General features: G+C 39.3%; 1 protein-coding gene across 8 annotated transcripts in view; it reads left to right on the forward strand.

Moving 5' to 3' along the window:
* Positions 1-907: 907 nt before the first annotated feature.
* UBR2 (ubiquitin protein ligase E3 component n-recognin 2) overlaps positions 908-20,719 on the forward strand; it is a 116,229-nt gene continuing 96,417 nt past the window's right edge. For 4 of the 8 annotated variants that reach the window (XM_027127263.1, XM_027127266.1, XM_027127262.1 and 1 more), the window contains exons 1-2: positions 915-1,298; positions 10,639-10,898. In XM_027127263.1, coding sequence (XP_026983064.1) covers positions 1,221-1,298; positions 10,639-10,898 — 338 coding nt within the window. In that variant the 5' untranslated portion in view covers positions 915-1,220. Of the gene's footprint in view, positions 1,299-10,638; positions 10,899-20,719 lie in introns of those variants that run through there. The other 4 variants (XM_027127269.1, XM_027127268.1, XM_027127265.1 and 1 more) reach the window with 4 other exon arrangements.

Raw genomic sequence — 20,719 nt, forward strand, 5'->3', positions numbered from 1 at the left:
AATTTTGTTAACAATAACAACAAAAACATGTCCCAAACCTGGATTGGTTCAGAATTTTTTTTGCCTAATGTAATTCACAATTTCTTTGTGGGAATAAATCAGCATGCCTAATAAAATGTTAAGCAATTTTCTGATAACTCTAAAGGAATTGGAGACTTGTTCTAAGAAATCCACTCACCCAACTATCAGTCAAGAGCCTAATTACCTCTACCCAAACGTAATTTTCTTTTGTATCTAATCTAACAATGATTATTTATTTCTATAAAATGTCCCTATCAAGAGTGAACCTTTGAATTGGCTTGGTAGACTCCTTCTCCTCTGCAGCAAGATTTGTTATAAATTTTAATAAACGGTCATATCTAAATCACTTGGAAACGTTTTCCTTTAACAACATTTTAACATGTTTTAAAACCTTTAAAAACCTGAGAAATGTACACCTCGGTTACCAGTCTAAAGAATGAGGGGTTGATGGATGACAGGGCCTTAGAACAATAGGGATAGAACGTAATTCGTTCATTCGACAAGTATTTGAGTTCGTACATATGCCAGGCTTTGAAAAGTACTCGAGTTCTGCCACGTGCCAGGCACTGTTCTAAGCTCTGGGGATACAAAAATGAACAAAGGGTGTTAAGGGAATAAAACTCAGTACCACACATGATCTCGCGCTTCTCGCCTCTTCCCTGGTGGGCGCCTCTCGCCGCTATGATTCTATGATTCTTGCTGGGCACAAAAGCCCCGCCCGCCCGCTTATCTGCCGTTTGCCCAAGGCTCTTAGGAGGAGATGGACTACAACTCCCACAATGCCATCCTGGGGCCTCCTTGTAAGGGCTCCACCTTTTCCCTGGCCGTGCGGAGGACGACTACAGTTCCCAGAGTGCTCTGCTTCGCCTTTTGGGTGTTGTTGCCCCTTTCCCGGAGCGGGACGCGGTAGAAGCGGGCAAGAGTGCCAGGCTCGGGTTCTCTGTGTCCTTCCACGGGGCAGGGACGAGGCAGTGACTTGACTCTGGGCGCAGAGCCCGCGAGGGAGCGCAGGACGCGCCGTCCCTTCTGCCCGGCTCACCTCACGCTACTCTCCGTCTTTTCCACCCGCGGCCGCCTGGGCGGCTCGGGACCGACCGCCCGGGGCAGCGGTGGCGGTCTCGGCCGCTGGGGCTGTGGCGAGGCCGCGGCCCTCGGGGCGGCGGTAGCGGCGCCAGCGCTGGGGAGGCGAAGGAGGGAAGATGGCGTCGGAGCTGGAGCCCGAGGTGCAGGGCCTAGACCGGAGTTTGCTGGAATGTTCGGCTGAGGAGACCGCGGGGGTGAGTGCCGGGACCCAGGCGGGGACGTCCGGCCGTCGCAGGCCGCGCCCCGGGGGAGGAACAGATTACTGGAAATCCCGGAGCGGCCGGGCCCTGACTTGGGGTGACGACCGCGCTGGCCCCGTCGGCCTCGCCTTGTGGGTAACGGCCTCGGGAGGCCCCAGATCTTGTCCCTCTCCTTCCTTCTTTATCCACGAGTAGCCCGCAGGGCTGCTGGGTGCACCAGCCACCCTCACGTACCCTTTCGCTCTTCCATTATTTCTGCTTTCCCCCACACTCCCAGTAAGTCCCCAGCACAGGGCCTTTGCCCTTTTATGTCAACTCTTAGAAGAGGGGAGGGAAAGACGCTTCCTGGTTTTTTGGGTACTTTGTCTTCCTGATTCATTTGCCTCCTCCTCTGAAACCTGCTACCTTATTTTGTTTCTGGGACCGCCCTAGGCACCAAAGGATGCCAGCGACACTGTTCACCCTCTTTACCTCTTCAGTGCGTTTTCGCACCGGTTTGGTCAGTCTACAACGTTGATGAATGTACGGAAAGTAGTGTCTTGACACGTTAACTGAGTGTGAGAAAGTGGTAGTGGAGACTGGGAGATTAAAACAATAATTTGTCTAGGAGTTGGGGGTAGTTGGATGGAGAACAAACGTTATATAACTTTGAGAGAGCACCTCTCAGTAAATGGAAGCTAATAATGTGAGGTTTGGTCACAGCATAGTGGGAGCAGTTACGCCCCAAACTTAAAGCATTCAGACCTAGTCTTGTACTTAAACTGTAATACGAATATGCTGTATAAGTAGCAGAGTTGTAAAATAATTAATAAAACTCGATGGTATCTTTCCTCAAGGACAGGGAACACCCCCTAGAACAAATTGTCCATAATGATTCTGAATGGGCCAAAACAGCTGAGGCCCCACCTCTAGGGCCTCCAATTTAAAAAGCTGATAGGAAGGGAGTGACCTTTGAGCACAAGTCAACAATCTGAATGTTAGGAGCAAAATTGTAGTGGGGCGCTGTGGGGCTGTTGGTTAGTGAGGAGTTATTTTGGGTGAATTGATGAAGACACTAAACTCATAGTGGAAATAAATGTCAGGAGTAGAGGTGAAAAGTTTAAAGAAATACATTGTTGAATGATGCATCTTTGTTTGTTTGTTTGTTTTTAAACCAACTTGTTTAGTCTAGTTCTGTTTTCATTTACTTTCCGCTTAGTATTGCAACCCAAGGATTTTCCCCATCTGCCTTTTCATTTATCAAGAGGTTGAAAAAGAAAACGGAAGCAGTGTTCAAAGTAAATAGTAAAATGGTAATGACAGCTATTCCCTATCCATGTGATCTTATCAATATCTAGATAGCTAATCTGTTATTTACCTCAAAAATTTTTTTTTACTCCCACCAAATTTTGTCTGTTGACCCAGTGATACAGGCTATGTACTCTGTTTTTCCAATTCTAAAAGTGCAAGCTGCCCTACACCTGAAACTAACACAACATTGTTAATGGACTATACTCCAATATAGAATAAAAATTAAAATAAACAAATAAAAGTGCAAGCTATCAAGTGATTAGAGCTTCTCCAGTTTGTTGAGGTTCCTGAGGAAACTAGTTATAAAACTGGTGCTACAGAGCAATGCTCCTAGTCCTTGTGTAGTGAAATTCTCAGACGTAGTGGGGGAAATTAAGGAAAATGCAGTCAAAACTTATAAATTTGGACTTAATTCGAGTTTGTGAAGTTCACAGTCTGAGCTACATTTTAGTTTTGCTCTGTTTACTCTTCTTTTTAAAATTATTTATTTATTTATTAGGCTGCGCCAGGTCTTTAGTTGCGGCATGCTTGATCTAATTCCCTGACCAAGGATCAAACCCAGGCCCCCTGCATTGGGAGCACGGAGTCTTAAAGCGCTGGACCACCAGGGAAGTCCCTTTGCTCTGTTTACTTTTAAATGACTTTCTGAAAAATAAGATTAAAAAAAAATTTAGTCTGAAGGCCAACAAAATTTCTTAAAGAAGCGTTCATCTAATATTAAAATACAAGATTCTTGCAGCAGTATAATTTGCCCTTACTTTGTGAGGAGTTTATGGTTTGTATTTGATTAAAACAGCATAACACTTTACTGTTCTTTCAGCTTAGGCCCCAGCCCAGCCATTTATCACAAATTAAAATTAATTGGGGGACTTCCCTGGTGGTCCAGTGATTAAGACTCAGCGCTCCCAATGCAGATGGCCCAGTTTCAATCCCTAGTCAGGGAAGTAGATCCCACATGCTGCAACTAAGAGTTCTCATGCTGCAACTAAATATCCTGCATGCTGCAACAAAGATCCCGTCTACCGCAACTAAGACCCAATACAGCCAAAAAAATAAATAAATATATTTTTTAAATTAAAATGAATTAATAAAGTTTTCTCCGGTAAAAATAAATTTTAGAGAGGGTAAACAAGCAAAGCAGTTATTAACAGCCTTTAGACCTCTGTTGCTGATAATTTGTTGGGATCACATCCATCTAAAGTTACTTAATAATGACTAGTGGCATTTTTCGCACAATTTATTTACACACTTGCTTTTCTTATTTGTATTATGAGGAGGAAGGACTTTTTGTGATCCCATCTATTCTTACTAGAATGCCTCACAAATAAAAGTATTTAAGTACTACTCACTTCAATAATTTTAAGTTTAGGATATTAAAGTGGCCCTCTGTTGTAGTTTTTTCTTTTCCTTGATAGAGTTGATTCTACAAGTATGACTTCCCCAACACTTCTTGACTCTATCTACATTTCATGCTCCACAGATTTGATTATATGTTCCAGTGGATGATTATGATTTAAGAGGTACATATATTGTTTTTCCCCAAATCTGAAAGAAATACATATTCATTATAGAAGTCTTATGTAGAGTATTATACCTATATTGGTTACTTTTTGCCTTAAAATTTTCAACAGTTTTATATAAAATTCACGTATCTTACAATTCAAGTCAGTGGTTTTTAGTATATGCAGAGTTGTGCAGCCCTCACCACAATCAATTTTAGTACATTTTCATCACTGCAAAAAAGAAATCCTATATCCATTAGCTATACACTCCCCATTTTCTCCTAACCTCCCAAACTCTAGGCCCACTGCTGACCTATTTCTTTGTCTCCATAGATTTGTCTATTCTGGAAATTTCATGTAAACAGAATCATGTAATATGTTGTCTTTTGTGACTGGCTTCTTTCACTTAGCATAAGTTTTTAAGGTTCGTCCATGTTGCAGCATGTATCATCAATACTTCATTCCTTTTTACTGCCAAATGATAGTCCATTACGGGGATATACCATATTTTATTTATCCATTCATCCGTTGATGGATGTTTGGATTATTTCTACTTTGTGGATATTATGAATTGTGCTATGGTGAACATTTCTGTACAATTTTTTATGGGGACATATGTTTTCATTTCTCTTGGGCATATACCCAGGAGTGGAATTGCTGGGTCAGGAATTGCTAGACTAAAATGGCTGCATCATTTTACCTTCCCACTAGCAGATGTGAAGTTTTCAGTGGGTTTTTTCACATCCTTGCCAGCACTAGTTAATTGTCTGTCTTTTTGATTATAGCCATTCTGTTAGGTGTAAAGTGGCATCTCCTTGTAGTTTTTGATTTGTATCAGTATTTCCCTCGTGACTCATGATGTTGAACATCTTTTCATAAGCTTATTGGCTATTTGTATATCTTCTTTGGAAGTGTCAATTCAGATCTTTTGCCTATTTTTTCATTTTGTCTTCTGTTTTCTGCCTATTTTTAAATTAGATTCTCTTGTTTTTTATTACTGAGTTTCTGTATTATTTTGATTTGTGAATGTTTTTTACTTCATTTCTAGAACTCTTAATATGATTTGTTTTAAATTTTTCTTAGTTCTAATTTTTTCTTAGTATAGTCCCGAAAGCTCCATTTTGGCCCTAGCAATTGTTGTTTTAGATTGTTGTTTTGTAGTTAACTTACATGTTGGTTATCCTTGTTCGAAAGCAAAATCAAATGTGCTTAAATAGAGTACAATTTTAATTTGGCATAGAATAATTAGATACTGTGATAAAAGGCTAACCCCTAGGGATTCTTTGATTTTTGTGTTTATTGTACTTGCTCTCTATCCCAAGGCTGAAATTAGCTTTCAAAAAAAGGCGAGCTCCTGCAAACATTGTCATAACATGTTTACTTTAGTGGAATGAGTTGACAGTTTCTCTACTTCCGTTATTGAGGACTTCTAATAAGATAGTGCTTATTACTCTGGTGTGCACATTAGTGTGACAGCCACAAGTGTCTGAAATAAGGACAGATTAACATGCAACCAAATTAGAAATATCAATAATTCTTCATGTTGAAGAAACAGTTACAGTTAGCTTATATTACTGAGATCTGATATGAAAAGCTATAGGTTTTCTTTCTTTTGAGAAATATGTGAACCATTATTCTTAAAGGCAGCCAGAAATTTTCTCTTCACAACTTTTTTTTTTTAATCTATAGTGTCGCTAACCACTAATTCTATATTTCTGGTATAGATTTTTTCATGTAAAGGTGTCTTGCTTTATATATTAAGTGTTTAAATTTAATAAAGTTAAAATCCCAAATCAGGTGGTTTTTTGTTTGATTTTGTTTGTTTTGTTTTGCGAGTGGGCTTTCTCTAGTTGGTGGTGAGCGGGGTCTACTCTTCGTTGTGGTGTGTGGGCTTCTCATTGCGGTGGCTTCTCTTTTTGCAGAGCATGGGCCCTAGACGTGTGGGCTTCAGTAGTTGTGGCACACGGGCTCAGTAGTTGTGGTTCACGGGCTCTAGAGCGCAGGCTCATTAGCTGTGGTGCACTCTATGTGCTCTGTGGCACGTGGGATCTTCCCAGACCAGGGCTTGAACCCGTGTCCCCTGCATTGGCAGGCGGATTCTTAACCACTGTGCCACCAGGGAAGTCCTGTGAGGTGGTTTTATTTTTATTTATTTATTTATTTATTTTTTGTGAGGTGGTTTTAAATGGAGCATATGCCTGCCTTTCTTGAAACAGACTTTTGTGTCTTGTTAATAATTTATAATAATATATAATAAAAGATATTTAGAGTAAAATGCTTGTTTTACTAATGATATATTTTGTATAAGGCAACTGATTTTTTTTTCTTAACCAGAAGCTGATACTAGTTTCTGAATTTTTTGTTTAAGAAATCTGTGAACAGATTTGACCCATCAGTGTTGTTAGAGCCACAAGACAACATAATTTCTTTTAGAAAGCATCACCCTTTATCCTCCCTGGATTAAAATTCTGCAAAAGTGATATTTTAAGAGAAATGGGAACATAAAATATAAAACAAAAAATTGCTGTTAAAATAAAACCTTTAAATGTGTTGTAAATTAAAATTGAAGCATAGTTTTCTAGGATTGTGGAGGTGAATTCTTGAATCTGAATGCTTAATTTTTCATCCATAAACAATAAATTGCTTAGGATAATTTGACTGCATTCATGTTTTGAATTAGGGTTTGCTGACAATGGGTGAAAACCCCTTTGATGTGGCCAAAAACATGTTTTTTAGCTCAAAGAATTAGATTTTTGTTTGCTTTTTGGTTGACTCTGTCTTTTACTATTGACTATCTTTTTTTTTTTTTCTCGTTTGTTTTATAATTACTGAACTTAATGTGTGTGTGTGTGTGTATAATTTTGATTTGGAGCCACTTCTCCACTTCTCCTTGTAAGACCTTATACTCTTGCCTTACAGTGTTAGACATCTCTTGAACAATCTTTAAACCTATGGGATTGTCTCACCAGAAGTACTGTTTTAAAAGTAATTTAGTCTCTTTCCTACTTGCATAAAGCAAACACAGCAAAATTAGTAACATTTAGAAAGGATTGTTTCACTTTCGGGGTGAAAAGTTTTTCACTGTTATAAGTTTCCATCCAGCCCCTTAACTTATGAAGAGATTTTTACATTTTTAGGAAAAGTTCTCTAAAATGTGAAATTGACTAGAAAGGTAGTATATATCACCTCATGAATATGTAAAATCTCTCTATATATGTTATTTTTTCAGAGGAAGGAAGTGAGCTGAAGATTGTGCAAGTAATAGTTAAAAAGAAGACCTTATACTCTTGTCTTAACAGTGTTAGACATCACATAAACGTAAACTTTTTTTTTTTAATTAATTTTTTTTGGAGTATAGCTGCTTTACAATGTTGTGTTAGTTTCTCCTGTACAGCAAAATGAATCAGCTATATATATACATATATCCCCTCTTTTTTGGATTTCCTTCCCATTTAGGTCAACACAGTGCATTAAGTAGAGTTCCCTGTGCTATACAGTATGTTCTCATTAGTTGTCTGTTTTATACATACTATCAATAGTGTATATGTGTCAATCCCAATCTTCATAAACTCTTTTTTAACAAGGATGTAATTTGAAATTTAGGTTGTAATCTATAGGTAAACATTGGACTTATGAGTTAACAGTTAACTGCATTTTTGTAGAAGTGAGTTGTTTCATATTTTCTGATTTCAAATTTTCACTTGGTTTAGAGCCAAAATGAGCAGGTCTTAATGACATAATTTGTAACTAAATAAATTATGTTTATTTGGAGGACAAACACAGATGGAATTGGCATGGGAAGCAGGAATAAATAAATGACAGAATATAGGGGAAAGCCTTAGGACTTAAGGAAATAGAAAGGGAAAAGAAAGGAGGTGGTTTGAAGGATGCCTATATAGGACTTATTTGGTTTGGTTTTTAAGAACCTGCAGGCCTGGATCTGCTTTATTTCTGTGTCCATTGAAGCCACGTTCCATTAAAGCCAAACATCTTTCTGTAATGTCAATGTTAAGTGACAGTCAGTAGTATATACATATTTATAGTCATTCAGTTAACGGATTTTACTAACTGCCCACTGGGGCTTGGTTCTGTTTTAGACATGGGGGATAGGGGAACAGGAGATGGGGGTGAGGAAGAGGCTAAGAAGACGTCTTAGAGAAAGTGAAACATAAACTGAGATCTGAAGAATGAGTAGATAACAGCCCTGTAAAGCAGAGAGAGAGGAGCAATACTGATCAGGAGGAGGAAACTGGAAAGTATGATACAAGGCAAAGGACCTTGTAAACCAGGGGTCCTCAACCCCCGGGCTGAGGACCGGTAGTGGTCCACAGCTTGTCAGGAGCTGGGCTGCACAGCAGGAGGTGAGCAGCAGGCGAGCCAGCGAAGCTTCATCTGCCGCTCCCTATCGCTAGCATTACCGTCTGAACCACCCCCCCCACCCGCCGTCTGTGGAAAAATTGTCTTCCATTAAACCAGTCCATGGTGCCAAAACGTTTGGGGACCGCTGTTGTAAACCACGTCAGTGGACTTGATTTGATCCTAAATAGAAGGGGAAGCTGAATGACATGATCAGACTGGCATTTTGCAAGAAACACTCTGGTAGTGAGATTGGAAAAATGGACTGTAGAGGGACCAGACTAGTGGGGATTACTAGTTAGGACACAGTTGCATTAATCCTTGCAAAAGACAGGAGTGGGGAGTTTGGACTAGGGTAGTGGAAGTAGTGCCACCGGAGATGGAGAGAAAGAAATGGATGGATTCAACAGATACTTAGGAGGCCTAATAGACAAGACATGATGACTAATTGGATGTTGGGGTGAGGAAAAAAGATTTCTGAGTTTTTCTGGTTTGGATACCTGGGTAAATGCTGGTGTCTGAAATAGAGAAATGGAGAAAATAGCAGGGTGTTTTTTGTGGTGTGGGAGATCATGAGTTCAATTTTGGACATATTGAGTTGGTGTCTGAAAGGAAAAACTGTTTCTTCCTTTTCTTTTTATTCTCACATCAATACTTCCGGCCGCCAAACGTGTGTGTGTGGGGGTGGTGGTGGTGGTGGTGGTTTCCTACACCAGGCAATTCTCTCGTTCTCAGCAGACACCAGTTGGGTGTCCTACAACTCAGTCAGTTCTGACACTGTACACCTGCAGTTAGCATCAGATCCCACAGATTAAGGGCTCAGTCCCACAAGGCTGCCCCGCTTCACTACTGCAGATGCCAATCACAAGCAGTGGGTCCTCAGGTTACCCACAACTTATGTTGCAAATTAGGGGGTTCCCATGACCCCCTCTTTGGGTTCGATAATTTTCTAGAATGGCTCACAAAACTCAGGGAAACAGTTTATTTACTAGATTACTTGTTTATTATAAAATGATACAACTCAGGAACAGCCAGATGGAATAGAGCAAGGTATGTGGGAAGGGGTGTGGAGCTTCCATGCCCTCTCTGGGCGTGCCAGCACCTCTGTTTGTTCATCAACCAAGGAGATCTCTGAACCCCGACATTTTTGGATTTTTATGGAGGCTTTGTGCCTCCATAGGCATGATGATCAAATGATTGGTCATTAGTGCTTAACTCCACCTCCAGCACCTCTCCCTTCCCTGAAGTTGGTTGGGGTGGAGACTGTAAGTTCCACCCTACTAATCATGTGGCTAGTTCCCCTGGCAACTAGCTTCCCATCTTTAGAGGCTTTCCAAAACTCACCTTAGTAATATCAACTCAGGCCTGATTGAAGGGGGCTTGTTATGAATAGCAAAAGACATTCCTTTCACTTTTATCTCACTTATCACTTAGGAAATTGGAAGATTTTTAAGAGCTCTGTGCTAGGAATGAGAAGACCAAATATGTTTTTCTTATCATAATATCACAGTATCTATTAGATATCTAAGTATAATTATCACAGGTAGTAGGACATGAAAGTTTGGGGACAGGGGAAAGTGACTTTTTAAAATGTTTTTAACAGGGAGAGCAAAGCAGAAAGGGCTTATAGACAGGTTGATCAGGGAATAAAGATATAATCGATAGAACAAACTCTCTTATGGACTGACATTCATAAGAGACTGGCGTGTCCTTTATAATCATTGAGAAATAGAATTAGTGTATTGGCTGTTCATGTTCACTGTATGCTCTTCCTGTCAGCAAACCGACAGGAGAATCCAGATCACAATCAGAATATCATTTGAGCGAAGCATTAGAAATTAGAAAGGAAGTCAGATGGGCTCAATGGCTAGTGTCTTATAAGATGATATGTTGTGGTCATTTTCCTGTATTGCCTACAGAAGGTTGCTTCAAGAGTCATTTTGAGGAGATGGGCTCGTTCCACTTTACTTTCACTTTAAGTTGAATTTTAAAATACTGGGCATTTTAGTAAAATTCTAAATTGAGTTTTATCCTTTTTTGGAAAGAAGACATGCAGTGATGAATGTCAATAAAATAATTTATAAGACTCATTATTTTTGCACCTAAAAGAAAATAGAGTATGTTTATTCAAATTAGCAGTTTATTGACCTTGTTTAAAACTATTTTTTCTTTTTTCTTTTTTAAAGAAATGGCTGCAAGCAACTGACCTCACTAGAGAAGTGAACCAGCATTTGGCTCACTATGTACCCAAAATCTACTGCAGGGGTCCCAACCCTTTTCCACAGAAAGAAGACATGTTGGCACACCAAGTTTTGTTGGGACCAATGGAATGGTACCTTTGTGGTGAAGATCCTGAGTTGGGATTTTCAAAACTTGAACAAACAAACAAACCTTCTCATCTTTGTGGTCGTGTTTTTAAAGTGGGAGAACCTACATACTCTTGCAGGTAAGATATTGTCATTTTCTTTCTTTCCTTGTTTTTACTTGACTTTTTTATTCCTGAAACCTTACATTTTTGTTTTCAAATTATGAAATATCAGTATTATATATGTATATATGTGTGTTAGTTTCCACAACAAATAAATGTGTCTTAATAAATTATTATAAACAAACATTATATAATTATTTTCCAGGTCAAGATATAGAACATCACCAGCATTCCAGAAACCCATTGTGTACTTTATTCCTCCCCCATAATTAGCTCCTACCTTGACTCTTGTAATAATCACTTCCTTGCTTTTTTTTTTTAACACGGGCCTCTCACTGTTGTGGTCTCTCCCGTTGCGGAGCACAGGCTCCGGACGCACAGGTTCAGCGGCCATGGCTCACAGGCCCAGCTGCTCCGCGGCATGTGGGATCCTCCCGGACCGGGAAACGAACCCGCGTCCCCTGCATCGACAGGTGGACTCTCAACCACTGCGCCACCAGGGAAGCCCACTTCCTTGCTTTTCTTGATGGTTACAGTGATTCTTTTTGATGTTCGAATTATCCTACATTTGACCTTTGAGAGCCCCGTTACACTAGCTTCTTTGCCCTTTTCACATGCCTTTATTAGTTTTTGAGTGCCTCTGCTTTCTGGCATAAGATGTCCACACCTCACTTTGTACTTACTCTGACCCATATGTAGAATCAGCCATTTATGCAGGGAATTTCCTTTTAGTTGGGAATGTTAGTTAGAAATCATGATGTGGGTGCTATATGTACTTACTGCTACTAGGTTGAGTTGTTTTTTTTTGATTTCTTGTTGAGAATTAAGTATACAAGGGTAGAAGATGGAGAGGAAAGTGCTCTGTCTCCCTTTATGACTATCTACTCCTGTTTCTCAGAACTAATCATTGTTAACATACTTTTATATGTCCTTCCAGAAATTTTCTATGCATGTACATGCCCACATATGGGGCTGTCTTAAACATACACATACGCAGACATACATAGAAAAGGGAATACGTTAGCTATACTGGGCTAAATTTTCCTTTCTCTATTTAACAAAATCTTGACATTGACATCTGTCCATATCAGCTGATATAGCTAGGTAATATTCCATTGTTTGGATATACTATTGATAGAGTCATTTTTTTTCTTAAGACTTTTTCCCATACAACTTAAATTTAATAAGCTTAATTTTGGTTAAGACCTCCGGGTGTCTATGGTAATCTTTCTTTATCAGCATGGTTAGAATACTGATAGAGATCTTTTTATATATTGAAAGGCTGTTAGATCTAGTTTTTTGTCTATACAGAAACCTCTTTGAGTCCTTTATTGGTGTTTGGAGCAGTAGATCTAGTTCAGCCTCATGATTTACAGATGAGAAAACTGAGATCCAATTGTTATAGTACCATCCTTTGTAGCAAAAAGATCCAGTTCCAAAGAAGGCATTTGTATGTCATGTCTTTTAATCGTCAATCTGGAATGTTGCCTCGGTTTTTCTTTGACTTTCATGATCTTGACATTTTGAAGATTACAAGCCATTTATTTTGTAAATGTACATCAATTTGGGTTTGTCTGATACTCTTCATGATTAGAGTCAGGTTGCCTCTTTCACAGAAATATTGCAGAAATCACGTGTTCTCATTGTATCCTATCTAGTAGCATATGATTTTGATTTGGTTCAATAACTCTTTAAGTTTGATCACTTGATTAAGCGGATTTCTGCAAGGCTTCTCCACTGTAAAGTTACTCTTTTTCCCTCTTTAATCAGTAAGTATTTGGTGGGGAGATACTTTGAGACTATTAAATATCCTGTTTCTTATCAATGTTCAGTTTTTTAATTTATTTATATCAGTATATGTTCATGGAGCTCCATTATTCTTGTGGTCAAAATTGTTCTAGATTTGACCAGTGGGAGACCCCTCAAGATGTCTTTGTTGTTTTTCATGTCCCCATCATTCTTTGAGCACTTCCTTTTTCTTTCTGACACAAGATATTTTGGACACATCTTGGGCTTTTCCCTACCCCAGCCCTGAAATGAACCATTTCTCTAAGGAGCCTAGTTCTTTTTTAGTAGAGACTAATGTTCAGAAATAAGATACTAAGTGTGCCTGTTGCCATTGGTATGTCACTAATCCCAGGCTCTGTCAGTGGATCTATGTATCTGTAGGTCTCTCTAGTTCCAGTCCAACACCACAGGATTCTTTCTTGTTTTCTTCCTTTGCATATTTTAACTCCCTTCTCTGCTGATGTCATATGTGTCTATGTGTGGGGTCCATCCCAGGGGAGAACAGGTTGGTGCAGGTTTGAATGCTTTGTAGGAAGGCCTTGATTAAATTGACAGAGTTCTGAGAGCTTCCATTACTAGAAGAAGAAGTAGGAAGAATTGTGTTTTCAACAGTGTTCATGGAATAGGCTTTTGGGAGTTTGGAGGAGTGGAGGTGGGATGACGGGAGGAGGAGTATATCTATTCCCTCAATGAAAGTGGTGCACTGAAAAGCTGTTTGCCTGTACTTGAAGATTAAGTGTGCCTGAAGGATTTGTGGATGAAACCAAGTCAGGGATGATCTCAGCAGAGTTTTCCTGTATGTGCATGGTGGAGTTTGGACTTGGATGTGTCAGTCTGGAGTTTCTTTGAGGTATAAAATCATTTCACTAGAGCATGGAGGTATAGGTTAATCCATTCATACCTGTCCTGGGACTCTAATTGTATATTTAGAGGATGTATAGAATTAATGAAAAGGAAGGCACCTTGGGTAGGGGGATTGCCTCATGGTTTGAGGAGAGAACTTTCATTTTCATGACATCATCTAAAGGGTCACAAGGATACATTTATTAAGGATAGGCAACACCAAGAACAGCATTGGCCACTGCTTTTTAAAAATTGACTTGAAAAACTAATATAATAGGCAAAACATGTATTTTGTTGTGTCTCTCAAGAGGTACAAAAGTATATGCCATGAAAGGTACCCTCTCCCACTCATCCCTTAATTTCCCTGTTCCCTTATCCAGAGGTGACCACTGTTACTAGTTTCTTGGGTATTCATCTAGATATCATATGAATATCTAGATCCAAACATTTATACTTTTTTCAATAAATGCTAGCATACCACATAAACTGTTTTCATCTTGCTTATTTCATTTAAAATTTGTCCGTCAGATTGTTAAATAACATATATAGAGAGAGCTGACTTTGTCTTATCTTTTTAATGGCTGGTTATTATTCTCTTGTATGGATGTTCTGTTCTTTACCTACTTGTCTTCTATTAGTAGACATTTAGGTTGTTTCTGGGACTATAAATAATACTGCGTTATTATACTTTGTGTCTTTGTGCACGTGTAGAAGTATATACACAGGATACATTCCTAGAAGTAGAATTTTGGGGTGGAAGGCTGCATGCATTTATTTCCTTTTAACAGCCGGTAGCAAAAACTTACAAATGAAAAGGAGATATAATACGCTAGTTGGAGGAGGAAAGGCAGAGTGGAAAACAAACAACAGAAACTGCTATAGTTATGATGGAAGAGATTGGAAAATGTCTTTCAGCCAGCCTTATGAGGGGAAGAAACCAGGGAGCAGAGGATAGGCTGTGGCAGCCAGAAAGAAGAGGCAGATTGGCCAATTCCCTGAACTACTGAAGAAAGAAAGCAGTATCTGGGGACCTGCACTTGGACAGACAAGTAGCCTGGAATGGGGGAGAGGGATATAATATATGACGGCCCCACTAGGACTCAAGTTTGAACCAGACTCTTAGAGGATATTTCTAAACTTTGTTGTGGCTTGAAGTTGGCCGACTCCAGGTTAAGGGCCCAGACTTCCACAAGACTGTCTAAAATACAGCTGCAAGTTTGGGGAACCCCAGAGCCATCCTCAGTTCTCATCAGCTGGCTACAAATTTCAGGCATCTCCATAGACTACTTGAGGTTGCGTAATTCACTAGAACAACGCACAACTCAGGAAAATGCTGCACTTATGATTAAAGTTTTATCATAGCAAAAAGACACAAATCAGAACCAGCCAAAGGGCAAGATTTGCAAGTGCTAAGTTTTTGTTGTTCTCAGTGACATGTTATTATCCTCCTGGCACATTAATGCTTGACAACACACAGAGTATTGCCAACCAGGGAAGCTCACCCAAGCTTAGGTGTCCAGAGTTTTTATTGGGTTTCATTATATAGGCATGATTAATTGAATCATTGCCCACATGGCTCAATATCCAGCTCCACTTCCCTTCCCAGAGGTGGGGCTAATATTACGTGCCTGAAAACCCCAGCCCTTTAATTACGTGGTTGATTTTTCTGATATGGCCAACCTCCACTCTGTTATCTCATTAGTATAAACTTTCAGATATGTGGGGGACGGGTGGGAGCATGACTAGCAAAGACACTGCTATCACATGGGAAATTTCGAGGATTTACAGGTTACCTCCTAGGAACCCTAGACAAAGGTCAGCCAAATTCTTTATCACACAGTTGTTGAGAAGGTAAATGAGGTCCTTTGTGTAGTGCTTTCCACAGTACTTGGTACATAGTAAACTCTTAGTAAATGGCCATGCTGGGGTCCTGAGGATGAATGTCTTATGTTAAAAGTAGGTGTTCCCGTGAAACCCAGGACCCTGATAAAATGACAATGGAGTCTATTACTTGGAAAGATGAAATATGGTTGTTGGAATTCTGGGAGAGTTTGTAAACTGACCCTTCAGGATAAAGGTGACTTATGTCTATAGGGTGGAGGTCTTCTTTAGCCAGAAAAAATGATATTCAGGAGTCTTTTATGTTTAGTACTTAGAAAAGGAGTCTGTGAAGGGAATTAGGTTAATTTTTCTGTTATTTGTTCATTGTTTCTAAAATTGTGTAGGTCCCAAATTATCTCTCTGAAGCCTCTGTGATGTCAGAAAAAGCTGTTTTTTCAGGCAGTGGGCTAATGTTTATATTTGCCTGTACTTAGTTCTCTATTAGGAAAAATGTAATCAAACCTGTCACTTGTTATTTCTTTCTAAATAGAGGTGGTTGTTTTTTTGTGGTTTTTTTAACATCTTTATTGGAGTATAATTGCTTTACAATGGTTTTATAAAGCATTTATAAATGCTTTATAAAAAAGTGTATCAGCTATACATATACATATATCCCCATATCTCCTCCGTCTTGCCTCTCCCGCCCACCCTCCCTATCCCACCCCTCTAGGTGATCACAAAGCACTGAGCTGATCTCCCTGTGCTATGCAGCTGCTTCCCACTAGCTATCTGTTTTACATTTGGTAGTGTATATATGTCCATGCCACTCTCTCACTTCGTCCCAGCTTACCCTTGCCTCTCCCCACGTCCTCAAGTCCATTCTCTACATCTGCGTCTTTATCACCCTGTGAGGTGATTGTTATTAGGGGCAGTCATCTTAGTGTTGATGTTGATCATAGCTATGTATATTTTGACATCTCATAACCATTAAGAAAAATAAAATACTAGTAAAATATGAAATCATACTTTGGTGTATGGTTTACATTTTAACTTAAACTAAGCTAGATTTAGTTCCATTGTTTTTGTTGTATAGTTAAATTAAAAACATTCTTTTTTAACATTTAAAAACTTACTGCATGAATGTTATAGATTACCAGAATTTGGGGTTGGGAGTTACGCTGCCACCAGTTAGGAATATTCTTAGCATATGTTTCCAGATAGTACTTTATGATGCTTTATTATAAACTTTATTAAACAGTTTTGCTTGTTTAACTTTTTTTAACTCCAATTCTGTCAATAATGATGGATAAGGTTATGCTAAAAATAACAAACAACCCTACAATCTCAGAGACTTTAAATATCCAAAATACATTTATTATTCAGACTGTGTGACCAATTCAGATCAGTGGGGGTGATGAGTGGAGGGTTCTACTCTAGGTAGTTACTTCATACCATGTAACATCTCCATAAACTTAATGTTTTTAGGGTTCACCACAGCAAGGGAAGAGGAGGGTCTTGCACAGCAGATAAATTGCTCTGGCTCAGAAATTATGACCATGCCTACATCCCTTTAGCTAGAACTAGTTAGAAGGCCTCTGTCCAACTGCAAAACAGGGCAGGGAAGTGTAATTCTCCTATGTCTGTAAGAGATGCAAACTTGGAAGTGGATGAACATTAGAAGTGTTTTCAGTGATCTTCAGGGTTTGGGGGTTATTTTTCCTCCCTCACAGAGTTGTTAGGATAAAATGAGATAATGTGTATAAAAGCACTTGGGGAACTATAAGGAATTTTTTTTTTTTTTCCCCCCCCAGTACGTGGGCCTCTCACTGTTGTGGCCTCTCCCGTTGCGGAGCACAGGCTCCGGACGCCCATGGCTCACGGGCCCAGCCGCTCCACGGCATGTGGGATCTTCCCGGACCGGGATACGAACCCGTGTCCCCTGCATCGGCAGGCGAACTCTCAACCACTGCGCCACCAGGGAAGCCCTATAAGGAATTTTTGTATGTAAGATTTTTTAAGCGCAATACTCAGTCTTAAAATACATTACTGAGCCATGAGTAATAAATATCTTAAGCAGAGGGATAGAGATGGTTTCATTCCTTTTCTGTTTGGAAATATAAAGCTCTAATATGGAAGAACCACTTATTTCTAGTAAGAAGAGTTGTTTGTTAGTTTCTTGCTTTTTAGAAAACTTGAACACTTGATCTCTTTTTAGGAGAGTTCTATTTTAAGACTGGTTTTTTTTTTTGGCTGCATTGGGTCTTCATTGCTGCATGCGGGCTTTCTCTAGTTGCGGCGAGCAGGGGCTACTCTTCGTTGTGGTGCACGGGCTTCTCATTGAGGTGGCTTCTCGTTGCAGAGCACAGGCTCTAGGTGCGCGGGCTTCAGTAGTTGCAGCATGTGGGCTCAGTAGTTGTGGCTCGCGGGCTCTAGAGCGCAGGCTCAGTTGTGGCACACAGGCTTAGCTGCTCTGTGGCATGTGGGATCTTCCCGGACCAGGGCTCGAACCCATGTCCCCTGCATTGGCAGGTGGATTCTTAACCACTGCGCCACCAGGGAAGTTCCTAAGACTGTTTCTTTTTAACATGAATGGTCCAGAGATTGAAATGAATGCTGTGTTAGTTTAAAAAATATTGGTTACCTCTAATTATGGATGTGACACATGAATGAAATTATACTGTATGTATTGTAAATGTGTCTTTTTTTCATGAAACAATTTGTCTTAGAGATCTTTCCCAGTCAGTATATATAAATCTCCATCATTCTTTTAACTGCTGTGTTTCCATAGTAAGGACAGGCCATGATTTATTTGATTGCCCTGTTTATTAATGAAATTAGAAATCGGTATATTTTAGGATTTTTTTTTTTCTGTAGCAAACTGCACCACAAAGAATATTGTGTACCTATTTGTATACTTCTCTTTTTATACCCATTTCAGTATTTTCCAAGGGAGATACCTAGAAATAAAATTTCAATGCTGTATATTATCACTGTGGCCTTCAATATATTGGAATTTCCCTTGTCTACCTTGCTGTCTCCAACCTAGGAAAATAACAGGGAGTGGGAAGTTGATATCTCCTGGATAGGTTGGATTCCTGTGGTTGTCTAAAATGAATCTTGTATTCTTGGTTTGGATATTTGTGATCATTTTTATTTATTTATTTTTTATGCACCAGTTTGGTGCAAGATCGAACACAGGAGTATGTGGGGTATAATATCAACTTTACACGTATGCCTTTGTCCAGATGTTAGGAAATAATAGAGGTATGAATAGATTACTGGTAATCCTTTTGGGTAAGGAGACTTGGATTTATATCAACAAAATTTTCCTATTGATACCCTATTTGAGTTCTTTATTTTTTAGGGGAAAATTTATATATTTCAAAAGGCACAAATCTTAATTGTACATTTTTGACAATAGTTAACCTCATGTAACTCACATCCTCCCAAGATAGAGAACATTTTCATCTAACTAGAGATTTCCTTAACAGCTCCAGCCCTTAGGTAACCACTATTCTGATATTTTCACCTTAGATTAGTTTTGTCCATTCTAGAACTTCATCAAAATGAAATCATACTGTTTGGTGCCTGGCTTCTTTTACTCAGCATAATATATATCTGATTCATTCATGATCCTATGATTATTAGAGATTGTTTCCATTTTTATTGCTGAGTAGTTGTCCATTGTATGAGTGTATTGTAATTGCCCATAATCCATTGTACTACTGATGAACATTTGAGTTGTTTCAGTTTGAGGGTATCATAAATAAGGCTCTATGACTTCTTTTTTATCAGCTCATTCTACTTTTTGGTAGATACTTTAAATATTTAGAGCTAAGGAAAATGGTTTATTTCATGAATCATATCAGCTTATGCCAACATTATATTAAATGCAACATATTAAAGTATTAGGCATTATTATTTTGTACTCGGCTATAAATCTGTGTGTTTAAAATACCAAATAAGGGAATTCCCTGGCGGTCCAGTGGTTGGGACTCCTCACTTCCACCTCAGGGGTCATAGGTTTGGTCCCTGGTTGGGGAACTAGATCCCACATGTTCCACGGCGCAGCCAAACAAAAGATAAGATAAAATACCAGATAATAAATCTTGCACTATTAAAAATCTTCAGCTTTTTATGAAACATTTTAGGAATATTAAGACACCATTAAAATAGGCTTTCCTAAACTGTTATCTAAGAGAAGGCACCCTTAGCTGGCTACAACCATTTGCAAAACAAGTCTTTTTGTGGACATATATTTAAATATTCATGGATAAATCTCCAGGAGTAGAATTGCTGTGTCAAGGGTCAGGTATATTTGAACTTGACAAGAAACTGCCAAAACTTTTTCTAAAATTTTTTTTTGTTCCCACCAGTAATGTTCCACTTGCTCCATATTCTCACCAACATTTGATGTTGTCAGTCTTTTAAATTTTAGCTGTTCTATATAGTGATATCTCAATTTAATTTATCTTAATTTAATTTAAAATATCTCAGTTTAATTTTCTCTAATGACTAATGATGTTGGTGCAATTTTGCATGTGTTCATTGCCCATTTACCTAATGAAGTTTTTGTTCAAGTCTTTTGTCTGTTTTTTATTGGCTTCTGTATATTTTTTATTACTGAGTTTTGGAGTTCTTTATATGTTCTGTTTCTTTGTGTTTGTGGTGTTTTTTTTCGTCTGTGCTGTGCAGCTTATGGGATTTAGTTCCCCAACCAGAGATTGAATCCGGGGCTTCGGCAGTGAGAGAGCAGAGCCCTCACCACTGGACTGCCGGGAATTCTCTGGAGTTCTTTATGTGTTCTGGATACGAGTCCTTTGTCAGACATGTTTTGTGAATATTTTCTCCCAGTCTGTGACTTGCCTATATGGTGTCTTTTTTTTGGCTACACTGTGTCTTCGTTGCTGTTCGCAGGCTTTCTCTAGTTGCGGCAAGTGGGGGTACTCTTTGTTGTGGTGCGGTGGCTTCTCTTGTTGCAGAGCACGGGCTCTAGGCGTGCGGGCTTCAGTAGCTGTGGCACGCGGGCTCAGTAGTTGTGGTGCACGGGCTTAGTTGTTCCATGATATGTGGGATCTTCCCGAACCAGGGATCGAACCCATGTTCCCTGCATTGGCAGGCGGATTCTTAACTACTGGGCCACCAGGGAAGTCCCTGCACGGTGTCTTCTGATGGCAGGGGTTTTAAATTTTGATGGAGTTTAACTTACCAACTTAAATTTTATGATTGTTTCCTGTGTTAAAGAAATGTCTGCCTTCTCCCAGGTGGCAAGGACATTCTCTCGGTTTTCTTCTATAAACTTTGAAATTTTAGATTTTATTTGTGGGTCTGTGATCTGTCTCAAAACTAATTTTTTTTTGTATGGCTTGAGGTGTAGGGGTTGAGTT

The sequence above is a fragment of the Aethalodelphis obliquidens genome, unplaced genomic scaffold (genome assembly GCF_003676395.1).
Source record: "Aethalodelphis obliquidens isolate GAN/ISIS:26980383/991018 unplaced genomic scaffold, ASM367639v1 scaffold31, whole genome shotgun sequence".
Lineage (NCBI taxonomy): Eukaryota > Metazoa > Chordata > Mammalia > Artiodactyla > Delphinidae > Aethalodelphis > Aethalodelphis obliquidens.